The sequence below is a fragment of the Mustela putorius genome, unplaced genomic scaffold, assembly GCF_011764305.1.
Source record: "Mustela putorius furo isolate JIRA1106 unplaced genomic scaffold, ASM1176430v1.1 tig00003845_pilon_pilon_pilon, whole genome shotgun sequence".
Classification (NCBI taxonomy): Eukaryota; Metazoa; Chordata; class Mammalia; order Carnivora; family Mustelidae; genus Mustela; species Mustela putorius.
The window spans coordinates 41,525,787-41,539,676 of NW_025421998.1; the positions used below are offsets into that span (position 1 = coordinate 41,525,787).

The window sequence follows — 13,890 nt, forward strand, 5'->3', positions numbered from 1 at the left end:
AGGAGGAGGGGGGATGAGCCATCCTTGTCTCCCATTACCTCCTACCCCACAATATTATGTCATTAAAATTGAAGAGGTTTAGCAGAAACAATGATGAGTTTTACCTGGCTTAGTGCCCTTTTCTAATTGAGTACTATAGGAAATGAAAACTCGAGCAAAGGTACAAAAAATGACAATCCACTGCTGTTCCCTATCTCAGGCCAAGTGTCTCATAGGATCAGTAAGAGTGGAATGTCTGGGCAGAAGGTCTCAGGTCATTACCATAAAAAGCTTTTTGGCACCCTCTGTCACAGAACAAAGTGTCAGACCAGTTCCCATTACTAGGTGCCTGTGGTGCTTTTCTTAAATAATCAGTCCCATTCAGACAGAGATTTTAAGGTCCTTGATCGTCTCTCTATTTCATAAGCAGTAATTTTTAAGGCTAAATGGCACTAGAGGCAGAATGTTTCGGAAGTAAGGTTTAGAAAAGAGAACTTGGTATATCCCAAAGCTAGCCTGATTCTTTCTCATTTTTTCCCCAAAGGTCATATTCCAAGTTCAGCCCTGAAAGCGTTGTACCTGGGCATCCGGGGAGAGGCAGGCAACATTCACTCCAGCTCCACACTCCAGCCTGGAAGGGCCTGGGAGCTCATGTACGAGTGGGGATCAATTTGAGGATGGCCTCTTGAATCCTAAAGGGTGGAGACAAAGCTTCCCTTGTTCTACTTGGACCCTTTAGCCTCAGATATGGGTGCCCTAAGGCTTATTTTTCTTCTTTAAACTTTTTGAGAACATGAAAAACCAGGTACATGAAGATAGCCAAGATAACATTGCAACTATGCTATATATAAACGCGCATTTTTCCAAAGTGCATTTTCAGAGTCCCACTTAGAAAATATGCTTCACTGCCTTACTCTGCATATGCCCCAATGAGTTCCAAGAGGTCACAGCTGCAGAGTACAACTTTTGAGATTAGAAGAGTTTGCTCTTTAAAGAGTGATTTTTAGCTGGAGGGGAAAGTGTAGACCTCAAAGTGCCTGGCAGTATGTCCTCCAGTGGGGATCTGAATTGGAGGTCTGATTCCAGGGGAAGGTCTCAGTGGGGTTATTTCTGCCTTTGTTGCAGAAAAGGGTGGTTCTGCTGATTGTTGGTGTTGGGGGCTGGAAGGTTAGCAGCTTCTCCAAGGGAACTCAACCTATAGTCCTCCAGGACCTATTGTGTCTGGGCCCCCAACAGGCCAGAAATGGTGGAGCCTGAGGTGTCCAGTAGCCACACTGGAGGAAAGGACTCCCTAAGACTCATTAAAAATCACAGATGGTATTTGGATACCATAAGCTAGGGCTCCTGAGATAAATTCCAGCCCAGTTCTTACAGATTATTAATGGAGTTTTCATTGTGTAGAGGGCATCATTCCAGGTCAAGCTCTGGCGAAGGGCGGGCTTGGAGAAGTAACCAACGAAGTGGGGGCAAGAAGAATGCTTTCAGCCGTGCTTAGACTTGCTGACTGAGTCTGGGCACCCTGAGGAGGTGCTGGCAGCCCGGCCAGCACTAGAAGGGCCTGGTCCCGGTATCTCATCAGATAAGGATGAAGCTGGTTGTGTGCTGAAGGGAGTGAAGGGGAGAAGAAAAGGACAAGGTTTGAGAAGAATGGCGGGGTGATGTAGAGACAGAGAAATACAGAGATGGAGAGTCGGAATTCCTGAAAGAGAAGTAGAAAGATAAAGCCGAAGAACAGGCACGGAGCACAAGAAAGAAAGGAGACAGAATGAGAAAGATGCTGAGAGAGAGAGAGCAAGGGAGAAATGGAGAAAAGACAGCGAGAGTCAGAGCAAAGAGCCGAGAGTCGGGGACGCTGGTTGGTAGAAGGTGTCAGAAGCTAGGAGGTGGCAAAGGTTCAAAGCCTCGATCCGCGTTCCCCCTCCACCCCACTCCTCTCGCACGGCCCAGCGCGCGGCGAGGACTCGAACGTTCGCGCAAGGTCGCCCAGTCCTCTCGGCTGTTGCGCACTTAATGGCTGGAGGACCGCAGCGCCCCCGCATCGGGCCCCGCATCCACAGGTCCGCGACTCCCCGAGTCCGCGCTCGAGGCGGGCCGGAGGGCCCCTGCACCTTTCTGCGCCTATTCCTGCCCTGCGCATCGCCCCACTACGCTCCCCACCACTCCTCTGGCGGTCGCAGTCCTCCTCACGCCCCCGGGGGACTGGGCTCTGCGGCCACCAGAGACACCGCAGAAGCCACTTCTCTTTGCGGGCCTGGCCCACCGAGAGCCTGGGAGCGGGATCTATTTATTCGGGGTATTAATTAGTCTCTGAGGAATCGATCGGCCACGTGCCAATGTAATTGCCCGTGTCGGGAAGGTAGGCGCCGCAAGCGGCGCACCTACGGAGAAAGCACCACCTCGTCGGCGTCCGGAACCCCGGCGTGCTCCAGCGCGTCCCCCAGTGGCCGGGCAGGACCATGCACAGGGCCAGAGACTCCTCTCCGGAGTAGCTCCCTGGCTTCCCAATGTTGCGGTAGGCGTGCAGCTGCTCCGTGCGCCAGGAACCTCCAGGTCTTGCCACCCCACCCCTTCCTCAGAAACTCAGACCGTTAGCGCTTGCCGTGTGGGTTTTTTTTTTTTTTTTCTTCTCTGAAAAGCCACTGTTTTATCTCTCGAGTTTGGGTCCCTAGGACTTGCCCAGTCTCCTCCCCTTAAGTCATTTCTACCTTCCTTCGGCAGCCTCGGAAAGCAAGGAGCCCGGGACTGCTCGTCCCAGAGCCAGAGCTGGCGGTCCGAGTCCGTCCAGCGCATTCGCGTCTCTCCCTCCCTCTCTTACTCCCTCCCTTTCTCTCTTCCTCTCTTTTCTCCTCCGCTTCCCCCTCCCTCTCTTGCCTCTTAAGTTTCCTGCACCGTGAATCCAACTGTGCCAAGCCTAGGCTCCCACGGAACCAAGCCTGAGCGCGACCCGGGCGCTGGGACGCCGACTCCGCCGAGGCTGGACGAGGCAGCGGGACCGGTCCGCGCCCAAGCATGGAGATGAAGCGCCAGGGAGGGCATGTCCGGGGTGCCGGAGACGCCAGGCCCGAGTAGCTCCTCCATGGAGCCTGTACAGAGCGGTCCCTGCTCGCCGGTTTCGCCCCTAGTCCTGTGCGGTACGTACACTTCGCCTTTACAATCCCGGAGAGGATATCTTGGAGCGGGGTGGTAGGACGCAGGGAAAGGGTTGGCAGGAGGGCCCCTAGTTGGGGGACAGAGTGCTCCTGGCGGGTGACCTCACAGACCCGGGCAGGCTTCCGCTCTAGAAGTTAGCGACTGACTCTGCTTCTTGGCTTGAAAAAAAGTAGTGCCAAAGATGTGCATGTAGGCGCGTGTATTTCTGTGCAGGAGACTCGAATGGGTAAACTGAGCCCGGCTTTACTGTATGCAAATTGCATTCCCTTTCCCCACCCCCACTCCACGGAACGTGTGAAGATATCCAGCACCTAATCCCGGTCAGCTCTACCTACCCCTTCCTCTTCCCGCGCCTCCCTCACCCAGTCTCTCCAGCTCGCTTTGCTCTCTCTTTCTCTCTGCTGGTGTGTACGTGTGAGCACGGCCAGGGCTGGCGAAGAACCAGCCGCCGCCTTTAAGTCCGAGCCGCCCGGCCATCAAACACTAGGACAGATCTCGCTGCCAGAGACACTTGGGCTCCGAACCAGTCCGCACGCGGTTCTGTGTGCCCCACCACCTCCTGTCTCCACCACCCGGGAATTCGCACGCGAGGAGTGCAGGGCGCAAGGAACCCCTCATCCTCCTACCCTCCTGCTTGCCTGCCTGCGGACCGAGCGCTCGCTGGTTTCAGGCGCTGGATTTACTCGCTTTTCAATTTTTCCTGCCCCCCCCCCGCCCCGGTTTTTGGTCCACCCCTCCCCTCCACGACCCCCTTTCCTCGCGTGGTCGCCAAGCCTAACCTTGCCCGCGTGGTCATGGGATGTCTAATTTCATTTGTATCTAGGCTGCTGAGAGCGCTCCTTGCTCTGTAAAGTGGATGTCAGGTGGATCTATGTTTTTGAAGGAACAAAGACTCAGCGAAAGCACCGCCGAGGAAGTTTGAGACGCGGGAGGATGCAGGCTGCGTGCTGGTACGTGCTTCTCCTCCTGCAGCCCGCCGTCTACTTGGTAAGTCGCTGCGGACCCGGCGCCCCCGCAATCCCACCTTGGTCGCGAGGCCAGACAACCAGGGGCGCGCGGGAGGAGGGTGAGACCGCCAGTGCAGCGAGAGCAGCGTTCCTAGCGACCGTGTTGGAACAACTTTGGCAAGCTGGTCTTTGGATCCCTGCGGGATTTTCCGGGTTTCCCATCCTCATTTCTTGCTCCAGTCCCCCATCTCCTGTACGTGATTCTGAAAAGAATCTAGGTGGCCCTAGACATCCAGAAACCGAGGAGATTGTGGGACGGGATGCTTTATGGGGAGAGATGGCCAAAGAAAGGGTTGAATATACGTGGAACTCTCATTAGTTAATCCACAGAGTTTCAACGAAATGGAGGTAGAGAGTGAGGAGTACGAATCTGCCTGGGTCTCTGACTTTGAAAGTGAATCCATCCACCTAGTCCCCCCGTTTGGAGATATGAAACAAAGAAGTGAAGGTAACTTTGTTCACTTGCAGGGTTCACAGAGGACAAGTTTATCAGAGAAGAGCACCACAGCGATTAGATAAGAGTTAGGTGAGGGTTGCCCAGGCAAACAGGCAGCGGCTCTCCTCCCTCTCCTCCCAATCTCTTCTTTCCACAAAATAACCCAACCCCAGTTCCAGGGCTGAACCCCTTACTAGGGAATAGCAGACCTTGTTGTCAGGAAAATACTAAGCAAAGTCACTGCCTGAGTCTTTCTGGAGTGCAGTTTGGGGGGTCTGGAATTTGCACACTGTTGGAACAGGGGATGGAGGTGAATTGGTGTGGGCTGTGGGCACCGCGTGGAGCCAAGACGGAGAGAGCAATTTTCTTGTGTCTGGCTTCAGGGAGGGCCAGGGACACTCGCACCCTGCTGGCGAAGTTGTGTCCAGTGCGCTGACACCCCATAGCTTATTTCTGAGCCACAAACGCGCACGGAGGGCCCAGTGTGTTTTGCCTAGGGACGAGGAACGCTGGGCTAGGCAGCCCGAGCTCTCTAACGGGGCTGGAAGAACAGGATGGGACGGGGGGGAGGGGGGGCGGGGGCGTTGCCGTCCCTCAGTCCCAAGGGCTTCAGAACCCACAAGCACAGGAGCAAAAGTGTTGCCAACCCTTCAATTGAGAGCGTTTCCCAGCTGTTGCCCTGGTGCATGTGACTGCGGGGCTGCTAGTTGTGTGAACTCTATGTTAATGAGTGTGTATGTATACGCGTGTGTGAATATGTATGTGAGGGTGTGTGCCTTTCACGGGTTTCAGCTTCAATCCAAGAACCCTCAGTGACGCCCGTCTTTGCGTCTTTATCGCCTGACTGTCGCAGCCGCGGACGCCAGAGGGCGCTGCGCGTCAGTGTCCTCGCCTACAGGACACCTTGGGGTAAACAGGTGAAAGCCAGGGCAGCCAATCCAAAAGAACAGGCTTTCTGACTGTTACCGAAGTCTGTGTGTTCCCCGGCTGGAACGCAGACAGAATGCAAAAATTGTCCTTAACATTTCCCATCTTCAGTCATTCTTGCCCCCCCCCCCCCCACCCCGTGTCCAGTCTACCCACTGACATTGAGAGCCCAAAGACGAAGGGCAGAAAGTTTGGCTAGAGGAAATACAGAAATTGTTTATTGAAAGAAGGGGGAGGGACCGCAAAATGAAAGCTACAGAGGAGGGATATTAACGATTCCCTTGACCATGGAAACCCTCCTGCCCCTTTCCTCTGCATACCTTTACGCATGGCCTGAACCTCAAGACTATTTTTATGTCCTTGGACTGTGCTCACACCCGGCAAAGGCTCGCGGCTGTGGTGCAGTTTATTGCTTGGAGCAAGTATTTCGATAGTCTGGAAAATAATCTATCAAAAGCAGAAGTGAAATCAATACGTTGTGTTAAATTTTAAATGTGTTTGTTGGCAGTTAAACCGTTTTCCACTCATTACAACAACAGTGCTGGATTTATTCTAATGCGCTGCGTTCTCAACAACAAGCGCATTAATTCTCCTTTAATTGTAAACTGGGAGCATTTGAAAACCATTCAGTGTGCAAATTATGCTGATTCAATTACCGTTTAGTTACAGACTTCATTACCTGAATGCCTTTTGGCAATACGGAGAAAGGAGACAATATTTCCAGTTTCACTCAAAACAATACGAAATGTGAACAATAAAATAGAGAAGGCGATTTAGAAGTCCATTCTTTTCTCTCCGATCTAAAGTTGTTTTGTATGTCGGGGATTAGAAACCACAGGGTACCACAAAAACAAAAGGCTGGTAGCTGTGACCCGAGTAGTATTTCCAGGGATTGTAATCCTATGGTTATTTGCCCTCAGAATTCCAAGATACTTTCCAAGAAGGGCAGGGAGCTGGTTTTTGTCATGGAAATAAACTTAAAAGAGTGATCGAGCAGTCGGGACAGGTTGGTTCTAGGCAGGTAAGGAAGTGGAGAGCCTTCATTAAAACTCTAGGGCAATGAGATAGACCTGAAATGGCTGAAGCTTCTTTCTCCATCTATTTTATTAAACACCATATACTGTGACTGAATTTGTTATTTATTTATAACTGTATGTTAGAACATCCTGGATCTTTGCAAGAAACTGCAATAGATGCGTGCAGTTGGTCAGGAGCTGCCTCAAGTTACACTCCAAGAAGGCAGGAATGGCAAAACCATTATTTTATTTATTTTTTCTTCTTGAATTGCCATAACTCAAGAAGGAGTTTAATGAGTAATTGTATGTCTTTATGAGCTCCCACCACAAGTTAAGTGACAGGGTGCTCTATTTATGCATTGCCTCCTAGCTGATAGCACAGTGTATCTTTTCCTTTAAGCCTCTGGAATCCCAGTTATGTTTTCCAAGGAGTGATTGCCACATTGTGTTCAGGGGAACAAGATTTGTGTAGGTATTTTTTATACAAAAATATTCCTGCTTCTGCTTATAGAGAAATTCCTTGAATGTTCCCAAATTGGGGATTTTTCTTTTCTTTTCTTTTCTTTTTTTTTTAATGTGAAAAACAATTCTCCATCCAGCAGGTCAATGCTCTATTCTTAAGTCACAGTCTTCTGCCTGTATTTGAGCAAATGTTCCCAAAATGTTTCTTGTCCCAGGTTTCTTTGGATGCCTGCTCTAGGTTGAAGATTTTGAGTGTTTTTGTGTTTATTGAGAGATGAGTCTGTTCTGTTTCAAACTGGAAGCTTAGTTAGTACTGCATTAGGAAGTTAATTAGAAATGTGTCTACAAAGTAACCTTCTGAAGCATATTAGCTAGCATACTCAAAAATCACCACAGTGCTAACTCCAGCCATAAATGCAGGGAAGAAGGAAACCATTTTTTAAAAAATAAAGGCAAAGAAATTTTCTGTCTATTGAATTTTGTGTATAATAGATTTAAAAGTCTCAATTTGTCAGGAGAAGAACCTATGGTGTATCAATACTTGTTTAAAAAATTTAAAAAGGCCCTGCAATCTTTATTTTCCTGTCAGTTCTGCACTGATTCCAGGATGTTTTCAGTATGATAGAATGGGGGTAACAGGACAACAGCATTTTAACCAAATTGAAGCACACGCTGGATACACTAGGAAAATGTGATTTCTGGTTCTGAAGAAAGGGAGTCCTCAATTGCATTCTTTTCGGTAGATCAAACTGAAGGATAGGCCAGGGCACACAGGGTGAGCACCTCGGAGCAGAAAGAAAAGGTGCCCTCTTGGTGGCTCACCTGTGGCCATTTTTAGAGTTGAGGACTGAATCTGATGAGTACTCCCTGGGCATGTCAACAAAAAAGTTACTCAGAAATTGAGTCCAGAGAATCTGGTCAGGGGTTGAATGATGTCATTGTGATCAGTCACACATTCACAGTTCTGTTTTCATGAGAAGAGGCTCCTCATCCTCCAATTTAGGTCCCACCAGTTCTGCTAGGATTTCAAATTGTTAATGATCTAGTTACTTTTTAAAACAATATGGGTAAGAATTGAAAAACCCTGTTCTTAAAAATTTTTGAGTCAGCTATTCCTTCGAATTTAGGGTGTCCTTAAAATGTGAATACTACTCCAGTTGTTTAATAGAGATTAAAGAGGGATTAATATACATGGAATACTACCTCTGCACTACTAGAATCCAGACTGTTTGGGTGAATTTGCCTCAGCGTGAGGGTGGCTGTTAAGAACTGAGAAAGGTGAGAGGGAAAAGCAGCAGGAGAGAGACCGTCTGTGCCTATCCTTTGGACTAGGTATGGGCACTTTACATCTTTTGAAAATTAAGCCACTGCCCACTGAAAATAGTACAGTTTGAGCTTATTCCTTCCTGAAAAGAGAAGTACATTAACTACCTGACAGTGGCTGGTCAGTGTTTTCTGTTAAGGCCAGTTCTTGGAGGCGGTACTAAAATTCCCCAACACCACTGCATTTCCTGATCTTTCTACCCAAGACTAGCTTTCCTGATACAGGATCAAAACCTAGGGTTTGAAGCAGCCTGTGCCCCAGCAGCACAGCCGGAAAACTTATCAGTCCCAAGACATATTCTAGGGCTCTGTGGAAGGAAAAGTTGCTATGCCATTCCATTATTGCATTTTACTGAAGTGTTCAATTTTCTGTTGACCAAGAAAGCAGCTCTCCTGGTGTGTGGGAAGCACTTGGGTGGGTTGCCCTTCTGGGACGCTTCAGGAGAATTATGGTAGTCTGGGGCCTTCTAGTGATAGCTTCTGGGAGAAACTGTCTTAAGTATTAGAAGGGGAGAACCAGAATCACTCCCAACTTTCTCAGCTGTATTTTCTCAGAAAGCCATTAAGTTCCTGGCTCCTCTTTGTGCGAAGTTGATTTCTATTTGGCTTTGAATTGTTGACGGCTATTTCCTCTTTAATGTAAGTGTTGTCTGGGTGAAAAATATATCTAGTGGCAGGGAAATTGGTTGATTTTTTTTGAGATAGGTGCCCAATGTCCTACTTTTCTATCTGAGAGAAAATTTTCTGCAGACTACAGAAATTGACAGCATTGTCCAGGTAATAACCACCATGGACAATATTTTCAAAAGGACATTTGAGTGATGAAAGCATTTGGATATTGCTTTTTCAAATAAGCAATTTTCTGTCTTGGCCTTCTTTGATTTTATAGGGGATGGGGGAGTGAGGACCAAGAATTGGCAAAGGTACACCTTCCTGGTTACTCCCAGTCCTGAAATATCAAGGTGCTCCTCAGCTTCGGTTGGAATTCCGGGGTCTGAAGAGCCCTGAATGGGTTTGGCTGTCGCTGCTTTGATTTTAAGAGTCAAAAGGGTATCTTGGGAATGAGGAATGACACTCTTCTTGCAGTCCCCTGTCCGGATGGAAGCTCTGAAAGTTGCATGCTCTCAAGTAGCCAGTTAGGAAGTGTACATTCTTTCTGAGTTGTTTGTTTTTAAGTAAGGTGCCTAGCTTTGTTTCGATCCTGGAAAGTTCCCTTGAAGCAACCAAATCCTTCTGGAGCTTCCAATCTCATTCTAAGACCTAAACAGTCTTCGCCATTTTAATTAATAGGGGCAGGCAGGCTAGTCAGTCTGGCGAGGCGCGAGTCGGGTCAGCTGTTTATAGGAGCAGCCGGGTGGCAAGGCGGGTACGCTCTCTCGCCTAGTCCTGCAATCTCTTCGCCACTATTGCTTAGGTCCGGAGGCGTGTTTGCAGGAAGTTGCGGTCTTGATTTATCCGCTACTCAAGCTTCCGATCAGCTTTTTCTCTATGTCAGCACTAACCCCTCCCGGAGCTTGGTAAACAAGGCGCACACATTTTTTCTGCTGTCGATTGGCATGTTGACGACTCTGCTTGAAGGAATGTGACAATAAAGTGGGAAACCAAAGCTTGGCAAGCACTTAATCAAGGATAAAAAGGTTCCGCTGTAAGGATGTCACTCAATTTATTGTGAAAGTCGAATGAATTACGTTTAATGAAAGTGCTCCCCAGATGAATATTACCAGCAATTTCCTGAGTTGGCTCTGTCAGCTCGAGATGAGGAAATGCCAACCCAGATCAGAAATGAGCGCCCATCTCAATTACTATGCAAGCTTTCCAAGAGCGGCTTTTTATTGAGATAATATATATTGGCGGCTTCTTCGTGCCGGTCCGCGCGCCTAGGAGCGCGTTTGCGCATTTTCCAAGTTTGCCATCTGCCCTCGAGGTTTTCTGGCTGTTGCTTAACTTCTACCAAGGGCGCCGCGTTTTTGCTGCGGGCTGAAAACCCAATTACCCTCCTTACAGCTTTGTCTTGTATATTTTGTTTACTATGGAGGTGCGGGCTGGCGGGGGTGAGGTTGGGGGTGGGACCGAGAGAAACCTTTTCCTCAGGTGCCCGTCGTTACGGACAGTTCCTTTGCCGTTTAGATGGGTGCTCTGGGTGTTGGAAAGCAAGGTGGCGCCCAGAGCCGGGTCTCTGGGATAGAGAGCACCGTGGGGGTCCCAAGAGCAGGAAGTGTGTCTCGGCTTGCCTCTTCCAACGCCGAGTAGCAAGAAGACTTTTAACGTTCCTACTTCCTTTAAATTAATATGGGTATTTTCTTGTTCAAGCCGGAAATAAGTTGGGGAGGAGGATACACAGGCCACAGCCGGAGAGCATCACCTCATCTGCATGAGAATGGAGAGCCGAGAGGCTTTTCGTGTAGTGCTTCTTTTCCCACAATAAGACAAATTGCCGCTTAGAAATACCGAGTGTTTCCTTAGAAACTGGCTCGTGGGGGCTCTGCGCGTTCCTGTTGAACCTGACTTCGGCCAGGCCTGGCTCATCACCCTCGTAACCCTAATGGATTCTGACGGGAGGGATCCGAGTTAGTGACGGTGAAGGCAGCAAAGGGAGGTTGGACGCCCTCGTCCTACCAGAGGGAGGGGGCGTCCTCCTGACACAGAGGTCTCAGAATCCTCCTCATTCATTGATTTTAAAGGCCATTTCAAGTCGTCTTCTGGACGTCTAGAGGCAAGAAATTTCCTTCGACGTAGGTTTCATACCCTAGACTCGGAAACCCTGTCGACTCACCAAAGCCGCAGAGTGTTTGGGCCCCGGGAAGTTTGCCAGCCGGAGTCGCTGCCGCCACAGCTGCGCGCTCTATTGTCTGCTTTTAGCCTCGGGTGACCTCGAGCAATCCCAACTGGTTTAAGAAAACAGAGGCACAGCTCTTTCGCGTCTAGACCCTAAGCTTTCACACCAAAGCGTAGCTTCTGGGGAACTTTTCGTCGACGCCGCCGAGCTTCTGTGCTTCTGGGGCAGCAGGCAGGAGTGCGGCAGTTCCCCGGAGGGAGGTCGGGGGCACCGAGATTGAATGGGTCGTTGGTCGGCGGCTGAGGAAGCCCGGCGCGCCAGCAGGTCTTCAGAACCACGGACAGAGCCACCGGCTCCCCTCGCCCGCCGGCAGTCTGCGCTCCAGCCCTCCTCTGTCCCGGCGGCGCGGGCTCTGTCCCTACTGAAGTAGAGTTGGCGCTTTCCGCAGACACTTCTCTACAGCCCAGACGCGACTCTGACGACCCGCCTCCCTCTCCCGGTCTTTCGGGAGCACTGAGCTCAGATCTCTAGGTCCGCAGAGTTTCCTCCGGCCAGATCGGCTCGTTTGCACCACTTCCCCCCAACCTCCGTGGCTGCGGCGTCACGTGATTACTGCAGAGTTTAGGCTGAGGGGAGCTGAATTCTTGCTCCCCCCACTTTCTCCTCGCCTGTCCGCATTCCTTCGCACAGTTCGTTAACTCTGCCCCCTCCCCCCAAGAATCCAGAGAGGTAGAGCTGCAAGTGTCTTTAACAATGTAAATGCCCCGTTTGACACACAAGGAAAGTGAGGCACGGAGAGGGGATCAACTTTGGCGTCAGAGTAAAACCGAGTGGGGAGCAGGGAACACGACGGGAGCCCTGGAGACACCCTCTATGTTCAGGCGCCCTTAAAGAGCGACGCGGGTGGAGGGTGGGAAGTCGTAATTATTATGAATTTCTAAAGGAGCAGTAATTATTCACGGGGAGCAGGACAAACCAAGGCTCGGGCAAAAGAATCGATATATTTCCTATCGAAAGTGCTTGGCTCAACTTTAATGCAGACGAATTGGGATGCAGTCTCATTATTTTCCGTGTGGTTAGGCTCCGCAGCGTGGGGCCTGATGCAGCGTGGAATCTATCATCATTAGAACCAAGATGGGGTAGGGGGAAGTTTCTCCTTATTTACTTAACCAGACAAACAGACAAAAAGCCCCTAAACCCGCGAACAAACCGCAAACACTCATTCACTATCACTGTCCCGCCTCTTGTTTCCTGTCTTCAACCTCCTTCTCCGGCTGCTGTTGCACACTCTCCTCTGGCCTTTCTGAACCCCCTAGCGCCAACACTGTGGGCATTTAAAGTATGGGCAGTTCTTCCTCGGCGGTGGTCACACGGTTGATTTGGTCCAGAAATAAGCCGAGGAGTACCCAGAGTTGGCGCTAGGGGTTCTCTGTGTCAAAGGCGAAGGTTGGCTGGGAAGTTCTGTCGGTTTCTCTCCCCTCAGTGTAAGAGGTAGTCCTTTCAGGATACCTGCTTCTGCAAATCCATGCTGTATTAAAGAAACAGAGGTCTGGCAGGCAGTGCTCCATCATTCTGTGTGCGAAGCCAGTTTGGAGAAAGGCAAACCTTCAAGAAGAGAACCAATCTGGAGGTGAAGAGAGGCTGGGAATTGAATAGGAATGGAAGGGACGGTTCAGGAGCCTGGCCTCTTCCAGGCTTCTGAAGTCTTCTAGACTTCAGGATCTTCTAGAAGGCCTGGCTGAGACCATTCTTCCTCTTTCCAGCAAGAAGCTGGCCTTTTGCTGGAGGGCCAGCCCATTGCAGTTTTTAAAGACTGGGATTGGGTCCCATCTTAATCCTCTAAAGTCACTGCTGTGTCCAGGGTCCTGCCTAGTGAATTACACAGCATTTTCCTATTTCTCCCCAATTTGTGCAGCTTGCACTCCCGGGCACAGTCTCACTCTTAGAAGTTGCCTGCCGGCTCTGGTGGGCAGCTGCTGGGTTGGAGGTTGTATTCTTGTGCGGGTGCCTTCACTGTTTCCTGCAATGCCACTGCTCATAAGGTCAGCAAGGTGGTGTGTGTGTGTGCATGTATTGTTAGTGGTTATGTATTTTTGAGTTCTTGGCTTTCATTGAGCCCTTCTTTATAACAGATCAGTCTAGCAGAGAAGATATGGTGTGGCACTTAAAAAAGCTAACTCCACCTCCTTAATTGCATTAAAATTATCGCAATTATAGTAACATCTATAATAACATCAATGAAAACAAAAATTAAAATTATGGACTTAAAGCACTAAAGTAGAAATAATACCCTTCACATTCACTTGGATTTTCTTCTCCTCAGAGCCCAGCGTTTCATGGTATATTGTGATTACCTGAGTGTCTTTGTTTGCATGCTGTCAGAGACAGCCAGCTAACTCAATACCGAGACTGTATGATCTACTGACATCATTTCCTCCCACCATCTTCATTTTTAGAGGCTTTATAATTAAACTCTGTGAGATATATGTAACATGCATCCAGCGGAGAGCCTTTTTATTTATATTTACGTAGCATGCTGTGGAAGGAAAATTAAGGAAGTGCTTATATTGAAGTAATAAGCCTGCTTTGATATTAGCAGGCATGTCCTTTTAATTTACTTTTCTTATAGACTAATTTACTTTACTTATAGACTATCTCTATAAGACCAGACCCCACAGTCATGCCTTTTTAAGGAGAGATTCCAATAAAGTAGAAAGACATTTATTAGCTTGTACTACCTTAGTGGAACAAAAGGCCAGGCTAACCGCTCACTGAAAATGTACAGTGGGCTTAGCATGGCAAAATTGCAGTATA

The 13,890-nt window shown here is 49.2% G+C and overlaps 1 protein-coding gene across 2 annotated transcripts in view; it reads left to right on the forward strand.

The window, feature by feature from the left end:
* The first annotated feature begins 1,554 nt into the window (after positions 1 to 1,554).
* NXPH1 (neurexophilin 1) overlaps positions 1,555 to 13,890 on the forward strand; it is a 293,054-nt gene continuing 280,718 nt past the window's right edge. The window contains exons 1-2 of one of the 2 annotated variants that reach the window (XM_004767812.2): positions 1,555 to 3,110; positions 3,953 to 4,116. In XM_004767812.2, coding sequence (XP_004767869.1) covers positions 4,063 to 4,116 — 54 coding nt within the window. In that variant the 5' untranslated portion in view covers positions 1,555 to 3,110; positions 3,953 to 4,062. Of the gene's footprint in view, positions 3,111 to 3,476; positions 4,117 to 13,890 lie in introns of those variants that run through there. The other variant, XM_045062735.1, reaches the window with a different exon arrangement.